The 25,524-nt window shown below is 54.3% G+C and overlaps 11 protein-coding genes across 11 annotated transcripts; 6 read left to right on the top strand and 5 right to left on the bottom strand.

Moving 5' to 3' along the window:
- Nucleotides 1-71: 71 nt before the first annotated feature.
- Nucleotides 72-1,605, bottom strand: K452DRAFT_69581 (uncharacterized protein). The gene is made up of 3 exons (XM_033547040.1): nt 989-1,605; nt 497-926; nt 72-394 (listed from the first exon to the last, which is right to left on the bottom strand). The coding sequence occupies exons 1-3, from the start codon at nt 1,488-1,490 to the stop codon at nt 304-306; spliced, it is 1,023 nt and encodes a 340-aa protein (XP_033402417.1). The 5' UTR covers nt 1,491-1,605; the 3' UTR covers nt 72-303.
- A 393-nt stretch (nt 1,606-1,998) lies between these two features.
- K452DRAFT_294256 (uncharacterized protein) lies at nt 1,999-2,433 on the top strand (the record flags this gene model as incomplete). The annotated part of the gene is made up of 1 exon (XM_033541677.1): nt 1,999-2,433. The coding sequence occupies one exon, from the start codon at nt 1,999-2,001 to the stop codon at nt 2,431-2,433; it is 435 nt and encodes a 144-aa protein (XP_033402416.1).
- A 67-nt stretch (nt 2,434-2,500) lies between these two features.
- Nucleotides 2,501-5,365, top strand: K452DRAFT_294255 (uncharacterized protein; the record flags this gene model as incomplete). Its single annotated transcript, XM_033541676.1, has 6 exons — nt 2,501-3,283; nt 3,340-3,467; nt 3,525-3,699; nt 3,749-4,042; nt 4,093-4,463; nt 4,516-5,365. The coding sequence occupies 6 exons, from the start codon at nt 2,501-2,503 to the stop codon at nt 5,363-5,365; spliced, it is 2,601 nt and encodes an 866-aa protein (XP_033402415.1).
- Nucleotides 5,366-6,661: 1,296 nt separating this feature from the next.
- Nucleotides 6,662-8,288, bottom strand: K452DRAFT_282892 (uncharacterized protein). The gene has a single exon (XM_033539666.1). It carries the CDS (start codon nt 8,258-8,260, stop codon nt 6,986-6,988), a length of 1,275 nt encoding a protein of 424 aa, XP_033402414.1. The 5' UTR covers nt 8,261-8,288; the 3' UTR covers nt 6,662-6,985.
- Nucleotides 8,289-9,352: 1,064 nt separating this feature from the next.
- Nucleotides 9,353-11,876, bottom strand: K452DRAFT_355170 (uncharacterized protein; the record flags this gene model as incomplete). Its single annotated transcript, XM_033545943.1, has 5 exons — nt 11,183-11,876; nt 10,482-11,130; nt 10,328-10,413; nt 9,923-10,275; nt 9,353-9,882 (listed from the first exon to the last, which is right to left on the bottom strand). The coding sequence occupies exons 1-5, from the start codon at nt 11,569-11,571 to the stop codon at nt 9,353-9,355; spliced, it is 2,007 nt and encodes a 668-aa protein (XP_033402413.1). The 5' UTR covers nt 11,572-11,876.
- A 535-nt stretch (nt 11,877-12,411) lies between these two features.
- On the top strand, nt 12,412-13,881 carry K452DRAFT_355169 (uncharacterized protein). The gene is made up of 4 exons (XM_033545942.1): nt 12,412-12,524; nt 12,640-12,665; nt 12,720-12,931; nt 13,034-13,881. The coding sequence occupies exons 1-4, from the start codon at nt 12,486-12,488 to the stop codon at nt 13,459-13,461; spliced, it is 705 nt and encodes a 234-aa protein (XP_033402412.1). The 5' UTR covers nt 12,412-12,485; the 3' UTR covers nt 13,462-13,881.
- Nucleotides 13,882-14,057: 176 nt separating this feature from the next.
- Nucleotides 14,058-14,837, bottom strand: K452DRAFT_304643 (uncharacterized protein; the record flags this gene model as incomplete). The annotated part of the gene is made up of 1 exon (XM_033542831.1): nt 14,058-14,837. The coding sequence occupies one exon, from the start codon at nt 14,835-14,837 to the stop codon at nt 14,058-14,060; it is 780 nt and encodes a 259-aa protein (XP_033402411.1).
- A 1,600-nt stretch (nt 14,838-16,437) lies between these two features.
- K452DRAFT_294250 (uncharacterized protein) lies at nt 16,438-17,851 on the bottom strand (the record flags this gene model as incomplete). The annotated part of the gene is made up of 4 exons (XM_033541675.1): nt 16,438-16,448; nt 16,506-17,507; nt 17,563-17,706; nt 17,815-17,851. The coding sequence occupies 4 exons, from the start codon at nt 17,849-17,851 to the stop codon at nt 16,438-16,440; spliced, it is 1,194 nt and encodes a 397-aa protein (XP_033402410.1).
- Nucleotides 17,852-18,075: 224 nt separating this feature from the next.
- Nucleotides 18,076-20,337, top strand: K452DRAFT_282884 (uncharacterized protein). Its single transcript, XM_033539665.1, has 3 exons — nt 18,076-18,707; nt 18,994-19,599; nt 19,653-20,337. Exons 1-3 carry the CDS (start codon nt 18,358-18,360, stop codon nt 20,221-20,223), a joined length of 1,527 nt encoding a protein of 508 aa, XP_033402409.1. The 5' UTR covers nt 18,076-18,357; the 3' UTR covers nt 20,224-20,337.
- A 408-nt stretch (nt 20,338-20,745) lies between these two features.
- On the top strand, nt 20,746-23,592 carry K452DRAFT_241716 (uncharacterized protein). Its single transcript, XM_033537833.1, has 4 exons — nt 20,746-22,003; nt 22,059-22,793; nt 22,847-23,022; nt 23,075-23,592. The coding sequence occupies exons 1-4, from the start codon at nt 21,075-21,077 to the stop codon at nt 23,470-23,472; spliced, it is 2,238 nt and encodes a 745-aa protein (XP_033402408.1). The 5' UTR covers nt 20,746-21,074; the 3' UTR covers nt 23,473-23,592.
- Nucleotides 23,593-23,860: 268 nt separating this feature from the next.
- On the top strand, nt 23,861-25,487 carry K452DRAFT_241714 (uncharacterized protein). Its single transcript, XM_033537832.1, has 2 exons — nt 23,861-24,678; nt 24,766-25,487. Exons 1-2 carry the CDS (start codon nt 24,212-24,214, stop codon nt 25,466-25,468), a joined length of 1,170 nt encoding a protein of 389 aa, XP_033402407.1. The 5' UTR covers nt 23,861-24,211; the 3' UTR covers nt 25,469-25,487.
- Nucleotides 25,488-25,524: the final 37 nt, after the last annotated feature.

Below are 25,524 nucleotides of genomic sequence, written 5' to 3'. Positions count from 1 at the left end.
TTAACCAACGCTGCAGCCTGTCCACGAACAAGCAACCGAAATTACAGTAGGTCCAAAATGATTTTATGCACTCTTTTTCTATCCCTTTTGAACGAAGAGAAGACTACAGCAAGGAAAAGCCGCGACAACAGTATGTTTAAAAGTTTAGCCACAAGTGACACGGCGTGAATGGGTATCTTTCAATCGATACAATGCCAAAGGAAACCCCGTTGCACCAATCAAAAACACCTAATTTAAAGACGCTCAGGCGTCTCGCGAAGTCCGTATTCTGAATGTTTCGGTTCGGCCGAAAGATTGCGCTCTTTACCGTCCGAGGCGCATTTGGGCCTTGGCGTACTTGTGCAGTCCGCGAAGGAAGGCCTGGTAACCCACACCTGACGTGTCTGGGGAATGGCTATCATAACGCATATTAGCAATGGTCCGAGAGCGCAATATCGCACCCGAGTCAGGGAGTTTCGAAAGGAGAAATGAGTGACGGGGGAAAGGTGAGACTCACAAGATCTCTGTCAATCTGACTTGCCATGGCGGATAGCCCTTCAGCTGCACTCTCGGTCCAAATATCAACAGCAAATCTGGCTCTCCCATAACGCTCTCAGTAATTTCCGCATCGACCAGCTCTGCGCTAATGTCCGCCGGTGCCACCTTCCCCTTCTGCGCCATTTCGGCCAGCGTCTTGGTCAGGTCCACCAGCGTGCTACGGCCATCGTCGGCGGAGAGGAGGAGAATGGTGAGATGCGGCGGCGGGTTGCTCTGGCTGCTGCCGGGGCGGCTGTCGGCAGGTTCTTGGGGCGGCGTAACAGGCGGGCTGAAGGACGGCAGGTGCGGTGCGCGCAGGGAAAGCGTAGGCTTGCGAACGGTGCCAAAATAGGACTCGAGAGTCCGGGAGATCTTGCGATGGGTTTGGGGGATATACGATTTCAGGATACCTGTTTGCAGAGTTGTAAGTACCAGATGGCTTCAGAAGCAAAATAGCGGGAGCAGTGCGTACCTGTCTTCTCGTAGACGCTCAGTGCCGGGATACCAGCGCTGGCACACCAGGCAGCCACCTCGCTGATATCATTGATCAAGCCCTCGAGCCCTGCGCCTCGCTGTTCGTCGTCGTTGAAGTCAAGGATGATGCTCAAGTGTTGGGGCAGCCTGTCCAAGTCCTTGACGTCTTTGCGAATGAGTTGGGGCGAGCGGTGGTGGTAATACAAGATTGCGAAGATCTTGTCGGCGACAGCATGGTAGGTAGTACGTATGCGGAGGTAGACGGAAAAGGCGAATTGGATGATGGTGTAGAGGAACACGTGGAGCTGAGTGCGCACAAAGCCACGTCGGGTCTTTTTCAGCGGCACTTTCTGGGAGAGGGCGGGGTCCACGGTTTCATCGGAGTCATCATCGGAGGGAAGGTATGGCTTGAGGAGCGACTCGCGCTCGCCGGCCGACAATGGGCGGCCGTCAGGACGAGTGCCTGCATGCAGGGCGGTGGATTCGCGCAGGCCGACCATGGTGAGGAGAATGGGGAATAAAAACGAGGGTAGAGAAGGGGACGGGCTAAATCATTGCGGCACGACGGGTATGTACACTGGGAGAGTTGTTGGGGGAGACGTCAGCGCAGAGGCGCAAGAAGTTCGGGGCGACGCGACGATCATAGGCAAGGGCTTGGCGCGGGAGTCGAACGACTGGAGGCTCTGGACGAAAGGGCCGTGGGCAATGGGGGCAATTCGGCGCGAGAGCAGATGTGGCGCCCCTGGCGTGTGGGTAATGGGAGCACGATAGCAAGTGGTGGTTCAACCGTGTGCTGGCACGCTATTGCTTGCAGGAAGTATTTATTATTGCTCAAGGCCCACGGGTCGCCCTCTACTGGCCCTCTCTGGCATTTATTTCCGCTCCGGCCCGTGACGAAAAAAGAGCCCGTGCCAATTTTGGCGAGCCCTTGGACAGTGGAAGCTTGATTTCCCTGTTAACCACAGGGTTCAGCTCTCTGCACTCTCTACTCCCGCTCTTCCTCTTCGCATGCCCACCAGGAGGAAGCTCACGGTGCTGCGCCTGCGACAGAAGCTGCGCGAGGTGCGCGTGCAGCCGCGGCAGAAGCTCGTCCGCTTCGTGGCCCGCCTCAAGGACATGCTCGTCCTGGTCTTTGTCTCCAGCTCCAGCTCCAGCTGCGCACAGGCCGCCGACGACGCCGAATCCATTAGATCCCGCATCACGCCGCCACGACACACCCCGCCAGGCTACCAGTCCATTCGCTGCGTAACGCCCTTTGAGTTCGAGCAGGGCCTGCACGACCACCCGCCGCCCGGCGTCCCCTACCAGCAGTACTTCCCCTTCCGCTCCTACGAGGATCTCCGCGCCGTCCAGGAACACGCCGCCCGCGAGGAGCTAAGGGAGGCCCGCCGCCGCCCGTCGTCCGCCTTTACGCCCCAGTCGCTTATGCCCGTCGCCTACTGACTGCACCACCATGCCTGCCCTCCAGCCCGACACGGCCTCGGTCGTCTCCGCCCGCAGCGCCCGCGGCATGTCCTACCGCGGGCCCCAGTTCTCCCTGGACACCTTCTCCACCAACGACTTCATCGTCAAGGACTTTATAGAAACCCTCTCCGACACCGCCGTCCCTGTCAACCGTCGCTCCCAGATCCCCGCTCGCCAGGTCGCCTTCGACCCGAAACCCTTGATCCGCAACTTCGAGGCCGCCCTGGCTAGGCTGGGCAGTTTGTCGGAAGAATTGGAGCTCCAGGAAAACGAATTGTCGGGTTCGGTGCGCCGCGCCGAAGCGCAACACAACCAAAAGGTCCAGTCGCTGAGCGTCAAACTTGACAATGCTGTCGAGTCTTTCAACCAGCTTGACAGCTCGCTCAATGGTGCCGTCACCGACGGTGTCGACGGGGAAACCGGAGGCAATGTTGCCGTGAGGATAGGTGAACGGCTAGAAGAGCTAGATCGGCAGAGGCAGCGCGCACAGGATGCCAAATTCCTCATACAATGCTGGATGGAAGTCAGTGAGCGCGGGGACTTGTCGTCATTGGAAGACGTCAGACGGTTAGGGGGTGGAGACGGCAAGGTCCGCTGCGCGCATATTGCTCGGCAACTGCTCCGGCTTAGCCATCGACTGGATCCGGAAAGGTCGACTCAGGTCAACGGCAACAGACAGACGAATGGTGCCGACAACGCCGATGCGCCATCAAGTCCGAAGAAGCACAACACGAGAGAGATTATAGAAAAGTTCTTGGAGATGCTTGAGAAGGACTTGCTCAAACAGTTTGACGACTTTTACCGGAGGCAGAACTTTGACGGAATGAGGGTGCGAATCACACTGGTATCAAACGGCAGGCTTTGGATATATGCTGACTATCACAGGAATGCGCTGCTGCTTTACGCGATTTCAATGATGGTGCAAGTGTCATGGGATTATTTGTCAACCAGCACCAGTTCTTTATCGATCGAAGCCAGCTTGTGACTGAAGAGCTCGCGATAGATCCTGAAACGTACTTTACCAAAAACCGAACCATATGTTTTTACTCGGCTGCTAACCTTCCGTACAGATGGGACCGACTTGCTGACCCCGATACGGAACCCCCCGGCGTTGAGCCTTCTCTGCAATCTCTTGTGGACGAGGTGAGGCTAGTTGTTCAGGAAGAATCGTTTATTATCAAGCGGGCCTTCCCCTACTATGATGAGGTTTTGGTGCGGTTCTTGCAAAGAGTCTTCCAGCAATCGGTATTGCATCCCTCTTCGTCCTCCCCGATTAAGCTGACAACAGAGAAAGATCCAAGCCCGTCTCGAAATGGTCCTGGAAAAGGCCAATTCGATTTCGTCTCTAGCCTTCCTGCGATCACTGCAGGCTGCTAGGAGCTACATTGGAGGATTAGTGGATGACTTGAAAGCACATGGATTGACTGAACACCCAGAACCCATCTCGTCACAAGTGGCTGCAACCCTGGACCAGCAGCTGGATGATCTCTTCGTACCGTACCTACTTGGTTCGTCATATATCGACCGTGAAAGGAAGAACTTGGAAGAGCTGTATTCCTCGCTGCTATTCAAGTTTACTCTATATCACGTAGGTATCCGTCGTCACCTCGTCGGTAGATATGCTGACACAAGTTATAGTCGAAAAAGCGTAAGATTCCGACGTCTTACCTTGGATCGCTTGGTCAGAGAGGTAGGGAGTTGTTCGCTTCGGCAAAAGATGCTTACATCGACCGACTCGGATCGTCCGACTTGCCAAGTTCGCAAAGAAATATGATGTTGAAGATTGCCGACCTCAAGGAGGCAGACAGTGACAAGGAGATCGAAGTCACTGAAGAAGATGGTCAATTAAGTTTGGCAATCTCGAAGCGTATGCTCAAATGGCTTGCAGAAGGTGTAGGCAGAGGCCTTGAGTTGAGTGCGAACAGCGAAACGCCGAAGGATGTACAGGCGCTGCTCACGCTCTTACTCACCCATCTTGGCGAGGTCTACCTGGAAACGGCACTGGACGCGTATGTTTTTCAAAATTCCCCATACCTACACATTAGTCACTGACATCCCTAGAACCGCCGACTTTGCCACTTCGCAAGAAAACACCCGTAATGCCACACCCGAAACATCATATATGTATTCACTGCGTACGTCGATTGGCATCCTGCATCTTCTACAGATGTCTATCTCAACAGTCCTGTTGCCGCTGGCATCACCCAGTCTTACGACGCGCCGCGAGATCGAAAAGGCCGCCAACGCCACGATCACGAACCTTGAGAACAAGATCTCCAACATTCTGCAGAAGACGATCGATGTGACGCTGGCGTGGACGACTAAGCTGCTGCAAGGCCAGAAGAAGACGGACTTCCGACCCAAGGACGACGACCTGGTCTCGCTGGGCGCCGAGACGCCAACCTGCCTGGCAGTAGACCGCTTCCTGAACGGCGTAGCCATCCAAGCCAAAGCGGCGATCGCGCAGCCGGCACTGGGCCTCTTCCTGAGCGAGCTGGCAATTGGGCTGCGCGCCCTCCTGCTCGACCACTTCCGCCGCTTCACCGTCTCGCTGACGGGCGGTCTCGTGGTCAGCAAAGACGCGACCAAGTACGCCGAGCTGGTGCGCGGCTGGCCGACGGCGGGCAGCGGCGGGGACGGCAGCGGCGTCGGCGGCAGCGGCACGGGCTCCGGCGCGGATGGTGCGAGCGACTCGAAGCGCGGCGGGGGCGGCGGCGCAGCGGGCGGCTTCGAGAAGGGCGGCATGGACGTGCTGGTCGAGGTGGCGAACCTGTTCGTCATTGGACCCGAGGCGCTGCGCGAGCGGCTGCGCGGCGTGAGCGGCGCCGAGCGCGAGGGCTTGCGCGGCTTTGTGCGCAATCGCGAGGATGCGGGCTCGGCGGGGGTGCAGGGCGTGTTGGCGGGGCTGTGAGGCGTCGGCGTGGAGTAGGTGCTTGTGTGTGTGCGTGTGTACTGCTCTGCTCTGCTCTGCTGTGCTTTGCCCGCACCGCTTGGCTGGACAAAAGGAGCTCGCTGCTGCGGATGTGTGCATGCGGTATGCTCTTTTCTTCTCAACCAACACGCACTGCACTCTTAACGCAGGTCAGTCAGTCAGTCAGCCAGTCAGCCAGCCAGCCCACGTGGGCGAGACCGCTACCCGGCTGGCGCGAGCACGTCCCCCTTCCCCCCTCCTGCAGTCCTCGACAGGAATCAAGGGATGGCAAAGTAGGAAGGAAAGAAAGAGAGAAAGGAAAGAAATATGACCAAACGAACGAACGATGGGAGGGGTGGCGCATCCGGATGGCGTCAGGAAGGGACGGGAATGGAAAGGAAAGCAAAGGAAAGGACGAAACAGGAACAGGGACGAGATTTACGCGTGGGTGGGGCGACTTACTTCCATCATCATCATCACCATCATCACTGTTTGTATGTCTTGCGAGCATGGTGATGGCGTGTGGTTGGTCGTTTTGCTTGGGGGGACAGGGTCAGGGTCATGGTCAGGGAAACGCAAAAAAGAGAAATTGCCTTGGCTTGGCTTGGCTCCTGCTGCTCCTGCTGCTGGTGTTGCTGATGTGCTGTTTGGTGGTGGTGGTGGGAGTGGTTGTATATCGATGCCGAGGTACAGTACATACATACATAGGTGTGTGGTTGGGAGGGTGGGGTAGGAGTGGATGAGGAAGGAGCGGAGAGGGAGAGTCCGGAAGAGAAAGGCGGAGAGAAGGAAAAAAAAAGGAAAAGGAAAAGACAGGACGCGGCAGTTGGTCCATATATACATACATATATATATAGTTACATACATACATACCCTAATATCGAAAATAAGCAAGTACGTAAATAAGTAAAGAAAGGCAAAGTAAAGAATGGCAAATCGGTTTCATATCTGTTCATACCTGGCCCTCACCTCACTGTGAAGAGAGGAGGGGAGATATTTAGTGTTTAATGAAGCAGAGAATAACACAGGCGGTCCCTATGGGGTACGCCTTGTCCAGCTAGCTAGCTATAAGCCTGAATTCTGGGTATGGGTGAAGTGAGACTATCTTAAGTTGTACGCATACCCTGCTTGGTATTTTAATTTTAGGTGGTATGTAGTGGGTAGGTAGGTAGGTAGAGTTGAAGGTCAAGCTGCGTACAGAGAAAACATGCACGCATGTACCCAGGAAGCCATCCAGAGGTCTGTAAAAAGCGTCACTGAACCAGTATAGCGAGCCAGTCTTCCACGCTCAACAAGTACTGTAGTAGTATAGTAGTAGTATTTGGACGGGCCTGTCTGGTGACTGACTGGCTGGCAAGCTACCGCCGCTGCTGCTCTTTAGACATGATACTCGATGGGTCGATAGGTAAGTAGGTAGCTCTCTTCAACGACGCGCCGGCAGCTCTACGCGTCTCGCTTCATTTCTCTTCCCGTCAACCCTGCCCTGCGCGCCTGCAAAAACGCCAATCGCTATGATCCACAAACATAAAAGAAAAAGCCCGAACGAAATCCCTTTTTGCTTCCCCTCGTCGTCATCGCCGTCTCGCCCTAGCCAGCCGCGCACCCACGCACCCAGCTGCTTCAAACAACCATATGCTGCGCGTAAAACTCCGGGTGGTTGCTCTGGATCATCGTTGTGACGCGCTCGACCTCCTCCGCCAAGCCGCGCACATTGTCGTCCCACTTGCGCAGCTCCCCGCCCACCAGCCGCTCCACATGCCCCGTCTGCTTCTTCTGGCCCGAGCACTCGCCCTCAAAGTATATGTACATGGCGATCTGGTCGATGTAGCCGGCCAGACGGCCCTGCTCGATCATCTGCGCGGCGTACCCTTCGGCGCGCTCGGCGTCGATGTTGAGCAGGTCGGCCAGCTGGGCAATCCCGATGTTCGTGTACAGCCGCGACGCGCCCAGCAGGTTATGCTCGAGCACGGCTTTGTCGAGGACGGTGCTGCCGTCGGCTGTCTTGGCCAGCTGGTGTGGTTGCAGCTTCGCGGCGAAAGCTTCGACTTCGGCCGGGCTCAGCAGCCGGTCCAGGAAGATCTTCTCCAGGATGCCGTATTCTTCGACTTGCGAGGCGCGCTCGTCCTTGTAGAGTCGGGCGAGAGTGCGACCGCGCTGGGGCCCTGCGGGTGCGAGCACGGCGCACACGATTGCTGCGGAGAGGGCTTGCAGCCGTTCACCTTCTTCGATGATGGTCTCGGCGCTGATGCTGTGGTAGGCGGCGCTGGCGTCGAGGAACTGGCGCTGCGAGTCGTAGATGCGGGCCTGCGAGAGCTGGAACTGCAGCTTGGTCGCCTTGTCCGACACGTCGTGGAAGACCGTCTTGACGCGGTTGAGGTATGTGCTTGCGGACGTGGGGTCGTCCTCCTCCAAGTAGCAGCGCACGATGCGTGTCCACACCTTGGCCTTGTCGTTGGCGGAGATGGCGCGCTGCGAGCTGTCGAGCGTAATGGTCTGGAGGATCTTGGCCGAGGCGACAAAGTCCTCCTGCTCCTCGTACGAGTCGGCGAGGATCTCCTTAATTTGCGTGTCCTGCTCTTCGTAGGAGACGACCTTGGGGTGAAGCAGCTCGAGCGCGCGCTTGCCGGCCTCAATCTTGACGTCGGGGTCTTTTATCTGGCGGAACTGGGAGACGAAGGATGCGAGCAGTGGGCGGGAAGCTACTATTCCGAGGGTCTCGCCCAGCAGCGATTCCAGGAAGGCAATTAGGTTGGCGGCGAGGGTGTCGGGCGTGGAGGTCTCCAGGACCTTGGTGAGCAGCTCATTGTAGCCGGCGGGTTTGGCGGACGGGTCTGCGGATTCGAGCTGCTGCAGAGCGGACGTGACGTCTGCCGAAGCGAGGGTATCGGGATTCATCTTGGAGGTGGAGAGAGGGAGAATGAAGTGAAGGAGGGTGTTGCGGAGAGGCAGCAGCTGTCGTCGTTGGCGGAGCTAGATGCGCCTATCTTATCGCGGCGGCTTGAGTCATGGGCCAGTGAATGGAGTACTTGACTGACTCGGTTCCGCCTGGTGAGCGCAACCGCGTCCCTTTGTTCATCCTGCTGCCTCTTCTACCGTAGTAACCCTCAATGGTGGGTTTTACTGCATGGATATGCTGGCCAGCAAGGAGGTGACACTGTGAGCAAGTCAATAGGTTTTGGGATAGGCAGAGGATGCCAGTCCATTACTTCTTCTAAGTTCTGCCGCCTGCCATTATTTGTACTTTTTTCCCATATAATTATGACTAGTCTAATTCTCCTTAACTATCAGATAGTTCTCTAGGTACGGACATCCAAGCTCCATCGAATTGTATCATGGATTGTTAACTCAGGTGCGTTACACCTAACCTTTCGTGCAGTGTAGTCGTTCACATCTTTCAAGGGGAACTTAGGTACACACGACCTTTCAGTGCCACCTCCCTATCTGTATTCGCCTTTGTTGGTCGAGAAATCATGATGCCAGTCCGTATTTTACTGTGGAATAAGGCGTGATATAAGGAGAAATGCAGTCACTATCACTGAGTGACAGAATCAAGATTATTTGACCTTAACGAGGAAATAAAACACTTAAATATACAAAGATAAGACCACCTCACACGGCCTATTCCCTGCTCCACACCTAGTCTCACATTCAAGATCATACCCGCAATTAAACCCATTCTCAATTGAACCGCATATAAGAGCTGAAACATTATATGACAAAAGAAACATGTTTGTTGCTATCGGGAGTACCTAGGACAAGACTGTGCCATTTGCCTCTGGTTCCTACTGAATTTTGACAGAGTAAATACAGGAAAAAGCACAACCCACAAACAACAAAACAAACGACGCTGGACCGGAATTTCGTTTTCAAGTCTTACCAACGCCCGAAAAGCTGAAAAGGATAAATGCAATATGTGAATGGCAAAGCCAATGGCGCGTGAACAGGTTTGACTGGAAATGAGAGACACGATAGCCAAAACTTGCAGGTTCAGAAGCTCTGGGCATCCACGAATTCGTCTTCTTCATCTGACCCGGAGCCGCTCTCTTCGTTGATTGTTGAGCCGCTGCCTTCTACTGAGTCCGTGTCGTCTGTATCGTCAGAGAGTTCGATGATGGGGGCTTCGGCATCGTCGCTCGATGTTGACGTGACCTTTTCCCATAGGCGATAGAACGCGTCGGTTTTGTCTTGGTCGAATTCCAATGCCTCCGCCAAACTGTTGTAGTAGTCAAGAGCGGTATCTCCCTGCTTGTTTCGAGCCTCGGTATCGATTCCTGAGAGGCCATGAGCCGCAAGGTTGTCCAGTAGCGACGCATCTCCCTTCTCAGCAGCATGGTGTAGTATAGTTCTGCCTTTCTTGTCTCGTACTGTATAATCAGCACCGAAACTTAGGAGAAGGTCTACACAGTCGAGGTTATTTCTTTGAACTGCGAATACAAGCGGTGTCCGACCATTCTGATCTGGAACGTCCAAAAAAGATCGTGAGTTTTTCTGATACGCTTTTAAGGCCGTTTCTGAGTCTGATGTTCCCCAGAAGCAACTCAATCGTTTGCTTAATACCGCTCCCAGCTGCATTTTGAAGAGGTGTATAGCCGTGATATCGGCCAATGATAGTGGCATCTGCTCCGTGTTCGAGCAATAGGCGCATTGCTTCGAAGTTGCCTGACCTTGCGGCCCACCATAACGCTGTTCTGCCCCTAGAATCTGTAGCATTTATCTCAGAAATATGGTGCGGAAGTTCCTGAGAAAGGTCGCACTCAAGGACCCCAGTGACAATTTTGTGAAGACGGGGTAGCTGCCATTGGTCATCCAAGAACGTGATGTCCGTTCTAAGTAACTCCCGGATACGCATGCTGTCTTTGTCTTGCAGTCCCCGAGTGAGGATTTCCAGCCACCCCCAGTCAACGAGAGTTCTGTTATGAACTGTTAGCTGGAGATGAGAATACTGGGGGAGATATATCATACGCCCCGTATTCATCACTATTATTAGTGTTGGCTCCGAGTTGGATAAGAAATTCGCATGCATCCCATTGATTGCTTGTCATTGCATTCTGTCGTTTCAAGTGGCTCAGTGAAAGCGCCAATAACAGCTTCGCTACTTGAGTGTACCATGACTTACATAAAGTGCGGTAAACCCGTCCCAAGAGCTGACATCATTGAGATTCGCCTGTCTTGTTTCGAGAAGCAGTTTGAAACTGTCGACATTACCGGTTTTAGCAGCGACTATCCAAGGGGAGTTACCTGGAACAACGTTCCGTATACTCAAGAACAGTGAAGGGTCCGAGAGCGGGCTCCAAGTGAAAGCAAAGAAGATGGCCTTATAAAACATCCAATTGGGAAAGTAGTATGTGAGAGCTAGTTGAAGGGGTTGGTTCTTGCATTTCCGGTTGCATGTTTTTTCCGAACAGACTTGAGTAGAAGATGGGGAGCCACAGTACCCGAGAAAGAGGGACCCAAAGAAGCGAGTTGTCAGTGATTGCGTTTTCAGCCGAACGTGGCATGTACATTGACAATCGCGAGGGTAACGGCGTCCAGAGGATCTGCGGACGGATACAGCAGCATAACTCGACTTAGAGTGTATATTTCGAGTATTTCCGGCAACGGGTACCGCAGCCTGGCTCTGTAGCTGCACCGGTCCCTGTTGTATCTGTTCGAGTAGACGATTCTGGTAAAGAATGAGATTTGTGATCTTTCCCAGCTCAAGAGCTGACGCCAAAGTAGTGAGATCAATCTGCTGAAGAACTAATCCCGTCCGATGTACCTTAGAACTGTAGAAATATCAGATATGGTCCTTTCTTACAGACCAACTAGGGTTTATACGAAGTGTTTGTAGCGAGTAAAGCACTCAGTTGAAGTCGTGCCTCGCGAAATCCGGATTGCAACGCGCAAACCTTGCTTCGATTTCGAACCCATCTCAAGCGATCTTTGGCTCTGATTTTAGAGATGTCGATTTGTTGCAAGAACGAGTGTAAAGCTTTGATTTTGTCGTCTGCGTTCTGAAGGCTGCCGGCGAGGCTGAGTTGCAGTTCCGGCTGATCTGCTGTTGCCTTTTCGATTTCGGCCAGGAGAAGGCGGAGATCGTTTGCCTCGTTGGAAAGCGCAAGGAGTTCGTCCGGCGCGTCAGTCAATCTGTTGATCAGTTTTACCAGCTTGGCTGCTGACTCGACCAAAGTGGCGACGCTTGCAATCAGACCAACCACTTCCGCCATATGCACACGTTGAAGGTTCGTTACTCTGTAAGAGGGAGCTCATTAAAGAGGGATCAGAAGGATTTGATAAGAGAGCAGAAAAAGAGGAGCAGAAGATCGAGGTTTGAGAAGAAAAGGATATGTATGAAGAGCTGAACACCGAAAACTGGAAGACTATAGATCCCGATGCAGTGCATTTGGAAAGGCCACTCAGACTGAGCAATAATAGCTCTAAATAGTTAGCCGTCTTACATGCAGAAAGTGATCTCCGCCTCCGAGGTTACACAAAAAGCAACAAAAACAGGTCACCAGGTGTTATCTCACCAAGCCACAGTGATATCATCGACAGTAGTTTGTATATACGTGTAACTTAGCTCACCTATACGCGGATTTCACCGTTTAGCGAGCGCACTGACAAGAGGCTCGGAGAGAGCCTCTAGTTGGCAAACAGATAAAATACTGATTATCTAGATTATGGTTAGCAGCATCTTTCTGTCCTCATATATTCAATTCCTTCTCTTAGATGTGTGAATGTTGTGCCTAATTAGAGTCCAGCGATAGATGATGGCTGTGCCAAAATTATACATGTGGGTTGTTGTGTATGTATGTAGATTATCTCTGACGTAGCCATCAGGAGCGTCTAGGTAATTGGTGCGCTTGGCGAACAGTGAAACTCGCTCGTGGGCGATGAACGTTAGGTGTGTTAGGAATATGTAGTAAGAGTTAGAGGAAGTCAAGCCAACCCCGCTAAAAAGACCAGCTCGGTCACCGCGCCCTCGGCCCGGGTCCAAGCTCCCCGAGCCACGGAGCTCCCACCCGCAGCCCTCATCGGCAACGCATCCGAGCATGGCCTCCACCACCTCCTCTTCTAACCACCTCCTCCACCCGCCCTCACTGCCTCCTTTCACCCTCTCCCAGGCCCCATCTCCAGCACCATGGCCACCTTGAACGCCATCAGGAACAACTGCCGCAAGGTAAAGAAGCCACCAAGCCCTTCCCCAGCAGCAGCAGCACGCGCGCGCATACGCGTCGCCAGCCGCCGCGCCACGCTTTGAAGACAATTGCTGACCCACGAGCGTGTCTGCGCAGGTCATGTGCATCGGGCGTAACTATGCGTATGCGACTCCGTCTCCCGAATCGTAATTGGCGCCGTACTCATGCCCGCGCAGCGATCACATCAAGGAGCTCAACAACCAGCGGCCCAAGCAGCCCTTCTTCTTCCTGAAGCCGCCCAGCGCCCTCCTGCTGCCCGGCGAGGGTCCCGTCCTGCGCCCGCGCGGCGTTACAATGCATTACGAGGTTGAATTGGGCCTGGTCATGGGGAAGAAGCTCCGCGATTTCGATCCCAATGACGACAAGGGCGCTTTGGATGCCATTGAGTGTGAGTGAACAAGCCCGTGAATTGCTGCCTACCTAAAGTAACTGCTATGACCCATTTACTAGCCCTAAAAAAGCAAAAATGCTAATATTACCGTCAATATAGCGTATCTCCTCACTATCGATATGACTGCCCGTAACGTCCAGGACGAAGCGAAGAAGAAGGGTCTTCCATGGGCCATTGGCAAGGGGTTTGACACTTTCCTACCCATCTCCGGTCCGATCTCTAAGTCCATAATTACGGATCCGCATAATGTGCACCTGAGTATGTCTGTCAATGACCAGGTCAGACAATCTGACAACACTGAGTTGATGCTGTTCCGGATACCACGGATTCTGGCAGATATCAGCAAAGTCATGACGCTGGACAAGGGTGATATTGTGCTTACCGGCACGCCGAAAGGAGTCGGATCCGTTGGCACCGGTGATGTCATGAAAGCGGCCTTGAGCGTCGATGGTAAAGAGATTAAGGAAGCGGGACTGGAGGTTGAGGTGAGGGACCGGGAAGGCCCATATGAGTTCAAGGAGACGTAAAGCCACGGTGCGCCGCCAAAGACAAGCTTTGAGCAGAATTGAAGAAAACTGTACAGTTCCCTCGCAGGATGTAGCTTATTCGATCAAAGGCGATAGTGGGTAAGGCTGAACAATTTCCCTCTTTCTACGCTTTCTCTGTGGAACATCGAGCTTTGGCAGGTTCTGAATTATTGACTGCGAAACAAGAGCAGTGGATGGAGTCTTGTCTAGCTGAGGGTATGCTTGGTTCATGTGCATCATGTTGTGTAGGTCTTTGGAAGATGGTTTGACTGCTGGTTCCTGTCTCACTGGTTGCATGGTGGCCTCGTCACGGACAATCGCTGGTCTGCCCGCACTTCTAGAGGCTCTAGGCTCTGCTTCGGTTCGTGTTGTACGCGTATGTGAATGAACCTGCCGTGTTGGTAAGTGACGCGACGGTAGGTGGAGGTCCGTCCTTGCTCCATGGGTTGTTGCTTTCGTTGGTGAGTGGCGATGAATGGGAAATTTGCGTCGCACTGCATGGCTGTTGTGTTTGGTCTATGTCAGCTTTGCTCTTTTCTCAATATTCGTCACTTAAGGGTTTGCCGATTTTTATTAGGAAGCTCCACAGGCAAGCATTACCTTCTTAGTATTCGCTGATTGCCCTTTTGCACTGGACTTTGCGAGGGAGGGGTCGAGTGACGTCCTTCTTCACTCTGGGGGGTAGTCTGCAAATCATGAAGTCGGCTTTCGGAATGGTCGTTTTGAGGTTTTGTGGTCGACATCTTCTCTTCTAGTTTCTTGTACCGCGTTTGCCATTCTGTGTTCGACTCCTGCAAGGTTGACACTTGGCTTCGCAGATGCTTGACCTGTTGGAGATCCTCGGTCCTGCGGGCTTCTAGTACATCCATCCGCTTTTCCAAGGTCTCGACGATACGGTTGTCGCTCTTCTTCATGAGCTTGCCGCGACCTCTTGACAAAGTTTCTACCGAGGTCTCAAGCTCGCCTATTCTTTCAATCATCTCCTGCTGCTGATCATGTCCATCCTCAGGTCTATCATTCGTCTTTCTTTCCTGGGTCTCGAGCGTTTCGACTCTAGTTGTTAAGATCTTGATATTCCTGTCCACCTCCTGTAAGCGTCTCGTCCTGTCTGCAGACAGTTGGTTGATGCAATGTTTCATGTGTTCATCGTCTTTCTCAATGGATGAGATCAGTGTGGAGTGTTCTAAAAGACGAGTCTCTTGTTCCTTCAGTTGTTCTCTGCCAGTCTGTTGTCCCGTCTCTAGAGCGAGCATTCGCGTATCAAGCTTTGTAACATTTTTCTCGGATACTTCAACTCGCTGTTCCAATGAAAGGTGTTCGCGTTTGAGTTGATGTGACCAGAGCAACGATGAGGGACTGGTGGGCCGTTGTACCATTGTGAAAGTTTCTCTGTGGATGTCTGCCTAGCTTGCTGGTTAAACGTAGGACTAGAAGTTCGCGACAGCTCCCTCGAATGTATGATATTTTCCCGAGGAAGAACAGCACCGCTCGCTGTATTTGTCTTTGGACTACTCTCTGACGCGGTTAGCCTGAATTACTGCACGAAACCCTTTGATTGCGTAGGAAATACCGGAACTAGCGCCGCTGATGGCCCCGAGAAGGAAGAGGGCGACAAGACTGCCGAGGAGACACCCGGACGTTACTGCATCGACCATCCAATCAATGTAGATGCCGAAGTAATCGTGAGTTACGAGGACAAGTCCGATGACAACAAAGAACACTGCAATGGAGAACCTAGACCATAGAGTGTACGTCTCAGCGGCCAAGAGCAACGGTATGCCTTGATGGTTGAAGAAGAGAAAACTGATGTAGAGAGGCACTCGGAATTCTGGGTAATCTAGGCAGAGCCAGACGACCTTGCCACACAAGACAATCGATTCCAGAAGTATTCGTAGGAGGAGTAGCCGAGCCCTTCGAGCTGCAAGGAGGCGTGTTGTTATCGTGACCAATAAGTGAAGCCACATGAACTTCTTGTTAATGCAGCAGGCGAAACCGCAATGGCCAGCCGAAAATTGTGTGTAAGTCGCGAGTGGTTGAGAAAGAAGCACTCTTGTTGCTGCGGCTTTTGTATGAGAGCTTTAAGTAGTTTGTGTTGCGTAAGTAGTCGCGTTGGCGCGATGATGCCGTACCCGTTTCAACGAGTACGGTGGGATGTTGGTGTTGAAGTCAACGTTGGCTAGGTTGAGAGAGGGAATACCTAGGAAATCTGTGAGCTCCATGTTTGGAGGGGGCAGGCAGCTGCGAAGCGCGGCGCTCTTGGATTGTCCAGGGTTGCTGAAAGGGAAGTCGCGACCCACGAGCTCACAAACACCATTGCAATAAGTACCTACGCGATACAACGAAATATGAATTTCTTGAGGTAGGTTAGTCTGCACGAGATTTGATAGCCTGTCTTGCCCGAGAGCCAAGGAAGATGACGTTGCCCTGGTGCAATGAACTGAAATTGAGGGTTGATGGGAAATGCACAGCACGAGAGATGACCGCAAAGCAGAGCTTGGGTTAAAAGACCATTGGGAGCATGCAACATCACGAGTAGTACAGTATAGAGCATGAACCATCTATTAAGGAAATAGGAAAGCATTACCGTCGTCTCAAGCACGCCTAGTCGTGGAAAAACATCCACAGCCGTGCCCAGAAAACTAAACGCGGTGCCCCTACATACAACGCAGAGCCGATGTAAAGAAAGCCGAGTTCTCAAGAAAACCATAAAGTCAATGATAACTCGTCCATTTCTAAAAGGCACCCGTTTTGTGGAAATCATTTTGACAAGAAAGCACTCAACGCCGAGATGCAAACACTAAAGTGCCCAAGGTCTCTCAGCTTTTTTGCGACAGCTCGCAGAACTGCCAACGGTGCGGCCGCAGGCAAAGCGCACCTGAAAGAGACCACCCAGCCCCGCGACGAATGACTCGAGGAGCGCAAACACCAAAACAGTCGTCGCCAAGACTCGTGATCTATAATCGTGAGGGGAATCGTTTAGATGAGATCTGCGCGTACAATGGTCAGTATACATAGGCATGCGGTCGAGCAAAACTTGAACTTACCAGCGACGTTCATGGGCATCTCCTCGATCTGGGTGCTGTAGAACTGCTCAATCTCGCGCATCATGCGGACATCTTCGGCGGTGACGAAGTTGATAGCAACACCCTTACGGCCGAAACGACCACCACGACCGATACGGTGAATGTAGTTCTCACGGTTGGCGGGGAGATCGTAGTTGATGACCAGGGAGACCTGCTGGACATCGATACCACGGGCCAGAAGGTCAGTGGCGATCAGGACACGGGAAGAGCCGGAACGGAACTCCTTCATGATAACATCACGCTGAGCCTGGTCCATGTCACCGTGCATGGCCGAGACGGTGAAGTCACGGGCAGTGAGCTTGTCGGTGAGCCAGTCGACCTTTCTGCGGGTGTTGCAGAAGATGACGGCTTGAGTGATAGTGACGGTCTCGTACAAATCCGACAAGGTGTCGAGCTTCCAGTCCTCCTTCTCGACGGCAATGTAGAACTGCTTGATACCCTCGAGGGTGAGTTCGGCCTTCTTGACCAGGATACGGACAGGATCGCGCATGAACTTGGTGGTAACCTCAAGGACGTCCTGGGGCATAGTGGCGGAAAGAAGGACGACCTGGGTGGACTGGGGAAGGAGCTGGAAGATGTCGTAGATCTGCTCGGTGAAACCGCGAGAAAGCATCTCGTCGGCCTCGTCGAGGACGAACATCTTCATGGAGTCGGTCTTGAGGACGCGGCGCTGGATCATGTCGTGGACACGGCCAGGGGTACCGACAACGACCTGAACACCAGACTGGAGGGCCTTCATGTCGTCACGAACGCTGGTGCCACCAATACAGGCGTGGCACTCGATGTTCATGAAGTCGCCGATGGCGACAACGACCTTCTGGATCTGCTGAGCCAACTCACGGGTAGGGGCCAGAATAAGGGCCTGGCACTCCTTGAGGTTGGCATCGAGCTTCTGGAGGACGGAGATGGAGAAGGTAGCGGTCTTGCCGGTACCGGACTGAGCCTGAGCGATGACATCGTGACCTGCAAGGTCCAGATTAGTCCTTCGTCCATTACACCGTTTTCGGGATGTACCAACCCTTGATGACGGGCATGATAGCGCGCTGCTGGATAGCAGAGGGACGCTCGAAACCGTAGGCGTAGACACCACGGAGGAGCTCAGCCTTCAGGTTCATAGAATCGAAGGAGTCGGTCGTCTCATCGTAGTTGGACTCGATCTGACCTGCAAAGCGTGGCGATCGTCAGTTTTGCGCGGACCAAACGAGGGGTTCGCAGTTCGCAGCGCTCCGAAATGCGCTTGTGCGACCGGCGACCAAGGACTCAAACGTACCCTCGGGAACCTCCTCAAGACCTTTCTGGTCAGCCATGATTGCGATTTGGCGAAAAGATCACACGCGCTGCGCTGCGATCGGGAGCTTGTCGTGCGTGGTGGGGTTACGAGCGGAAGGGATCCCGTTGGATGCCGCCGCTGTGCGAGACTCGAGATGCGCTGAAAATCTAGATACCGGACTCTCGAAGATGAGAGTCAAGGGATATCTAGTGAGGTAAGGGTATATCTGGGTTGTGGTTGACTGGTGGATGGTGGAGAGGACGGGAGGACAGTGTTAAAAGTTTTTGTAGAGGCGGGCAGGCGAATTAGCGAGGCGCTAGTGGAGCAGTGAAGGTGGGTTTCCAACGGCTGTGTTGCAGGCAAACCACGAACAGACTTTTCCCTCCGGTGACTCTTTGCCGTTTACCTGGTGGCTTATTGCCGGTTTGCCACTGACTAGGAAGTCTGCTGAAGCCCTCTTTGCAGACGGGGCGCTGCATTTGCAACTAACGGACGCACACCCGTTTTCGGCTTTCGGTCAGATCCATTGTGCTGGGGCACACAATGACCCCTTCAGCCGTGCCAGTAGAAGGCTATTCTGCCGATGACTCCACGCTCGCAAGGCCGACCAAGAGGCTCCGGCTTGACGCAGCGGATCTCCAGTCAGAAGCCGATGCTGAAGAACCCGCAGCGATTCCGCCGCATCCCTTGGGCGTCAAGCCTTCAGGGAATGCCCTGACAGCAGACATCAATCTGAAGGCCTCATGTGGTCATTTTGCTGCCTTGTCTGACGAGCTGCTCGCTCAGTTTCTGGAATTTTTAGATGCGCCCTCACTGATGCGCCTTGGAGGAACATGCAAAGCCCTTTTTGCTTTCACTAGGTCAGATGATCTCTGGAGAGCTCTTTTCATCGAGTAAGTTACAGTACAATTTTTTTTCTTTCTTTCTTTCTTTCTTTCTCTCTTCACTCTTTTTCTTTCTTGCGATTTGGAAGTTCTATCTCCTCTACAACTGTCAGATCATTTCCATCCTTTCTGTTTGTATTTCAGGTGGTGTAGAGTTAAGGAAGGAGGCTACACAGGATGTTCACATGTCGAGTGAACACAGAAAGATGAACCATACGTTGAGAGTATGATATAACGCAATGGAGCAATGTCTGTTTTGTATAAATGCCGTCCGCGATACTGAACTCTATGCCAGATCTCCTCCATCGGATTTTCAATGGCGCGGTTCATGGCGATCCACATATCTGTCTATGCCGGTGACCCAAGAAGCCCAAGTGGACTGCACAGGTCTCTTCTCTGATGTCCTTTACCGGCCGTTTCAGTGCACTTATACACCCTTGAGGCCATATGCGGCCAACATCCCACCGCAAAACCAGATCACGCGCTTGAGTGATCTCACCACGGAAGAGTTTTCTACCAAATGGACAAACAAACCGTTCATCCTCACATCCCCAGTCAAGCAGTGGCCCGTTTACGGCAAGTGGACCACGCAATCACTCCTTCGAAAGTATGGTGATGTTGCTTTTCGCGCTGAGGCTGTGGATTGGCCTTTGAAGAAGTATGTCGACTATATGTACAATAGCAGCGATGAGAGTCCTTTGTACCTTTTCGACCGTGGCTTTGCCGAGAAGATGGAGATTTCTGTGGGTAAGAATGCAAAGGATGCCGCTTACTGGGCGCCAACGTGCTTCGGCGAGGATTTGTTTGCTGTGCTGGGAGACAAACGACCAGACAGTCGTTGGATGATCATGGGCCCTGCTAGGAGCGGAAGCACATTTCACAAGGACCCTAACGCCACAAGGTAAAGAGTACTTGAAGTTTTCCCAAAGAATCACTGACTCATTTCCTATCCAGTGCGTGGAACGCCGTTCTGACAGGCTCGAAATATTGGATCATGTTTCCCTCATCTTCAAACTTACCGCCACCGCCAGGCGTGATAGTTTCCGAGGATCATTCCGAAATTACCTCACCACTCAGCATAGCAGAATATCTGCTGTCTTTCCACGCTCTCGCACGCGCCACCCCCGGATGCTGCGAAGGGATTTGTCATGCTGGCGAGGTCCTCTACGTCCCGTCTGGATGGTTCCACTTGGTCTTGAACCTCGACGAGAGCATCGCGCTTACGCAAAATTTCGTCCCTAGAGCCAAGCTTGCGGACGTTTTGGGCTTTCTCAGAGATGAAGCCGGTTCTGTTAGTGGGTTCAAAGACGAAATCACGGACCCATTTGGATTGTTTGTCGAGAGACTAGGGGATGCGTACCCGGAGCTATTAGAGGAGGGGATGAAGGAGCTCGAAAAGAAGGGAAGACCCAAGGGAAGAGGGAAATGGGAGAAGCTGGTAAAGGGTGACGATGACGCAGATGGTGAGGAGCAGGGTGGTTTCACGTTTGGTTTTGGTGGAGACGATGATGAGGAGATACCTTGATATGTTCTCAGTCGTGGATCTGGGCGTACGTAACGCTAGCATACAGCGTTTTTTTGGCTTTGTAGAGAAAGCGATGTAAGCAACATAGACATGTAGTTAGAGCATGAAAAGACGATTTTGTCTTGGGTAGCCACGTCTCAGTTGTGTAGTCATATGGATGATATGACTGCGAATTCAGCCTGTGCAATGCTACCCCGGTTCGGGAGGCTCGGAAAGTGAAACAAAGCGCTGACTCACGGTAGCGGGCGGCGACAACCAAGCAAGCAAGCCAGCACAAAAGACGCTATTGAAACCAACTCATGCAAGGGAGCCCGGGCTGACGGATCGGTTGGTGATGCGCAATCTGCAATGCTGTACGAGCGGCGCACGATGCAGGTCGAGGAAGCGTCTGGAAAAGAAGGGTGGCCAGGCGGAAAGGGCGGGGGAGGCAGCAGCAAGAGTAGAAGACGGCTACATAGCTGGGAGTCGAAGCTGAGTGTCGAGCTGAACATGTGAAGGAAGAAGCAAGCACAAGCACAGGCTCCCGCCCCTCCCCACACTTCCAGGCGATGATGCGCGTCCGTTAGGCTCATCTGGACCCCCGAACACCTTTCACCGACCACCCTCGATCCCTGTTTGGCCAGCTGAGCGCCGCTGCTGTCGTTTCCTGCGTGCCTGTCCGTCTCTGCTTCCACGTCAGTCACTTAACCCCGCCGCACCTTGAGCCGCTCGCCTCAGCGACTCATTGCGCCTCGCCCGCTCGCCGAGCCCCGAACCCACACCAGCTGGAACACACCACCCACCTACCGACCTACACGTACCTGCTCGCTCGGCCTATGCCCTTGGCCGCACTCCCGACCTAAGCCCCGAGAATGGTTTCCGACGAAGTCTACGAGCTTTGTCTGCCCGTCCTCCAGGACGACTCGCTGGAGGACGAGGACAAGACGGAGAAGCTCGAGGAGCTCGTCCGCAAAGAGACCTCCCTTGACGGCAAAGCGCTTGAAGACGCCGTTCTCGACAGCCTATGGCGCTTTCGCGGCGCGACCAACACGTCCGCCTCTCCTCCTCCCGTCCGCCATACCATCATACGTCGCTCGTCGCCAGCTCCTTGGCAAGTCGCACGAACGCCGACTCCGTCCAACTCCTCGCCAAGGATCCCCCCACCGCCGGGCTTTGGAGTCGCGCCCCCTGGCTTTTCTCGGGCAAAGTCCTCCACGGCGTCGCCCTTTACCTCGCCCCGACCGTCCCCCCGACTCGCCTACGCGACCCCGCATATTCCTCACAGCCCAAACCTGAACGCTTACGAGTTCAGCGACTCAAGCCCCACTCCTGAAATCTATGGCGACTATGGCAGCGACACGGTAGACTGGCTGGTGAACGACGATGTGGCGAGCGTCACCTCATCCTCCGTCCAGGGGGATGGTGGACTGAACGGGGCAGCTGCCGAATGGGTCCAGCCGTACACCATGGACATGGACCCCTACGACATGCTGCGATCAATCCTACGCGACGACCGTTCGAACGAAGATATCGAAAAGGCCTTGGAGTCAAACGGCTACGACTTTACCGCCACCGTTCAGGCGCTGATGGATTCGCAAGGCATGACTTTGTCCCACTCAACACCGACCAGTGAGCCAGAGAGGACCGTCTTGGTCGGTAAATCCATGAGCCCTGCTTTTAGGCCTGCGACACCTGCCGGCCAAGCCAAAACCCATATTCTTTGCAAGTATTGGCTTGCGACTGGGCAATGCGCGAGGGCAGACTGTAGGTTTAGTCACGATCCGAGCAAGACTGTCTGCAAGTAAGTAGCAAGCCCAACTGCGATTTGCATGAATTGAGTGGCTAATTCTGTCAAGGTACTGGTTGTCTGGGACCTGCCTTGCAGGAGACACTTGTCTGTTCTCACATGATCCGACCAACCTCATGGCCAAGATGATGCTTGAGGGAAACTCTACCCCGCCCACCCATAGCCCTCAGCCAAACTTCCAAGTTCAAGACTATGAGGCGTTCCCGTCGCTCCAGTCTACCGGGTCCCACCAGTTCGCGAACCAATTCCAAAGCACGCTAGAGCCTACGGCTTTGGAACAATTCTATGGCTCCGGTGGAGTCGTAGCACCTCCTCCTGGCCTCAGCCCTTTCCCCACTTTTACTCCAAGTGGAAGCCGTAGCCATTCACGCCCTTCCAGCAGCCGCCAGGCCTCGCATTCTCGTGCGTCTACACCGTCTGCGCCATCGGCTGACGATCCTGAAGCATTCCCAAGTCTGGCTTCAGCTGCTGCTGCAAAAAGCGGAAAGAAACATCACGGCAAGCGCGGTGGCCATGGACACGGCAATAAAGAGAATGGTACCCCCAGCACCCTTGCGGATGTCGTGAGAATGTCTCCTTCACCAGGGCCTGCCCAATTGCGTAAAGGCCTGCGGCCGGCGAGGAGCTTCAATGGAAGCCGTGAAAATAGCGCGGCTGCTCAGTCTATCCCTGCTCCCGAGCATATTCCGTGGCTTGAGAGTGGCGATGCTGTAAACAAGTCTTACCTTAAGGCCAGGCAGGAAGCCTTTAAGCATGGTGGTTTGAGGAATAAATTTCTACAGAGGTTTGTAATCCACTAGCTGTAGAAAAATCCGTTTGTCACTGACTCGGTTACAGCGCTGCTCAAGCATGGAACCGCAACGATTCCCGGGCTGCCAAAGCTCTTAGTCTGCGCGGCCAGAGCGAAAACAACCTCATGCGTGCCGCTCATCGGGAGGCAGCAGAGCACCTTTATAACGAGCGCAATAAGGACAACGGCCCGAACGCCAAAGAGCTCTATGTTGATTTGCATGGTAAGTTTTTTCTTTCTTAAATTTCCAGTTAGTGCTTGCTAACCATTACCAGGCCTTCACCCGGAAGAGTCTGTCACTTACCTTAGCAAGATCCTGCTCGCGCACCAAAGCTCATCTCGACCGGTATATGCCATCACGGGCACCGGCCATCACAGCAAAAATGGCAAAGATAAGGTCGGCAAAGCCGTGCGCGGCTTCCTGAACGAATGGCGCTACGTGTTCCGGGAATTCAGCGTGCCCGGAGACCGCGGCAACGTCGGCGGCATCCTGGGCATCGACCCTTCGTCCTGGGACCGGAGTTTGGAGGGGCGAGAGCGGGACAGAGACAGCGGCGTTGGCAGCGAAGCGGATGGCTTGGGAGAGAAGCCGGGCGAGAGTACAAAGGTCAGGGTTGTCACTGCAGCTCAGGCGGGATCTCAGGGCGTGCCCACGGGGCCGAGGGTTAGGTGACAGAGCGGGCGGGAAACGAAATGAATAAATCTCAAATCATATACTCTTCTACGTTTGCAAAGTACGATAGGTTTTGCGTAGGAATATAGCAAGTTACCTAGAGCTAAGGTATTTTTGGACTAAGAAGTTGGAGGGGCGGAGCAGTATGCAGAACGTGACATCATACGCGAGGGCGGCGCAGTACGGGCGATGAAACGCAGCCAATCTCGAGGGAAGAAAGCGGGTGGGTTTGAAACAAACGCATCGGAGGGCAGACGGGCGGGCGCGGGCGTTCATCTCCCGCCTCGCATCTGGGGGCCATTTTTGGCATCAATGGATGGATTCCATTTCACCCTAGTGACGTATATTACGTGATCGGCCTCGCAGCTGGAGCGGGAGCGCCATGAAGCAACAACGCACGACGCCGTCGCCGGTAACTTCCTAGCACGAATAGGTGTGGCCGCCAACGCAGTATCGCTAGCTAGCTAGCTTCCTACCTCTCTCTTTCTCTCTCTCTACTCTACTCTACGTCCCTACGACGACACCCTTGGACCCAACCTTTCTCCTCATCGACATACCTATCTCCTACGTCCTCGTACCTGCCTACCTACCGACCATTCATCCTCTCCCTTCGGCCGTGCCCTCGCCGCCGACTCATCCGGCCGACCTCACCTAGGTCAACGCCGTACCTCCACCAACCCACATACATACCGCCGCTCCTCCCTCCCACACTCTCCGAGAGACTCCGCCCCCACACACCATGCCCGCCTCAGACGAATACGACGTGCGCGCGCTCGCACTGCCCATCGACTCGCCGCCCTCCGAACACCGCCGCAGCTTCAGCCCGACCTGGCAGCGGCAACGACGGCACCGCTCCTCATCCGCCGCGCTCCTGTCGCCCGTAGCAGGAGCCTCGGCGACAACGGGTCTGCGGGCCACGGCCGAGAAGCTGCAGCGGCAGGGGGCGCGGCTGTATGCGCGGCTGACGCCGCTGCAGCGCGCGCTGCTGGCCGTGGCTGGGCTGGGCGCCATGGTCTTCGGCGTCCTGTTCCTCGTCTATAATGAGCGCATTTTTGGCTATTTGGCGCCGTTGGCGGCGCGCTGGCGGGAGGTCAAGGGCGGCTGGTTGGTGCTTTGGTTCATGACGTTTTTTGTGAGCTTTCCCCCGCTCATTGGGTATTCGACTTGCGTGACGCTGGCCGGGTTCGTGTATGGCTTTCCGAATGGGTGAGTGCTGTTTGTTTTGTGTTTTGCTCCCTGGGGCATCTGTTCCCTTTCCTTTTCTTGCCGTGTATGCTGACTTTACACACTCAGCTGGTTCATCGTAGCCAGCGCGACCATCTTCGGCAGCACGGCGTCATTCTTGACGACGCGGCTGGTGCTGCACCGCTTCGTTTCGCGGCTGATCGCCAACGACTCGCGGTTTGCGGCGCTGGCGCTGACGCTCAAGCACGACGGGCTAAAGCTGCTGATCATGATCCGGCTATGCCCGCTGCCATACTCGCTCTCCAACGGCGCCATCGCCACGTTCCCGACCGTGCACTGGGCGGCCTTCATGTTCGCGACGGCGCTCGTCAGCCCCAAGCTGCTGCTGCACGTGTTTGTGGGCGCCAAGATTGGCGAGCTGGCCGAGCACGGCGGCGAAATGGACGCAAAGACAAAGGCCATCAGCTACGTGAGCATCGTCATTGGCCTTGCGGCCGGCGTGCTGACCGGCTGGCTCATGTACCGCCAGACGAGCGCGCGCGCGGCCGAGCTCGAGCAGGAGGAGCGCGATGCCGTGAGGGGGCACAGCAGGCAGGAGGTCGGCCGCGACTATGCGGATGATCCGGAGGCGGGCGCCGCGGCCGAGGTGCTGCGCGAGGCGGAGGACGATATCAGCTTGCATACCGAGGCGTACTATGCTGATGCGGCGGAGATTGGGTCGTACCATGATGAGGAGGGCGAGGATGGGGCGCAGGACGACGTCTTTGATGCTGGGGATGGGCTGAGCACGGATGATGAGGGGAGGAAATAGAGGAGGGGAAAAGAAGGGGAAAAGAAGAGGCTTTGATTGATTGATTGGTTGGGCGG

Source organism: Aplosporella prunicola, assembly GCF_010093885.1.
Source record: "Aplosporella prunicola CBS 121167 unplaced genomic scaffold K452scaffold_2, whole genome shotgun sequence".
Lineage (NCBI taxonomy): Eukaryota > Fungi > Ascomycota > Dothideomycetes > Botryosphaeriales > Aplosporellaceae > Aplosporella > Aplosporella prunicola.
Note: the sequence above shows the minus strand (reverse complement) of the source record. Positions and strands in the feature narration are given on the sequence as shown.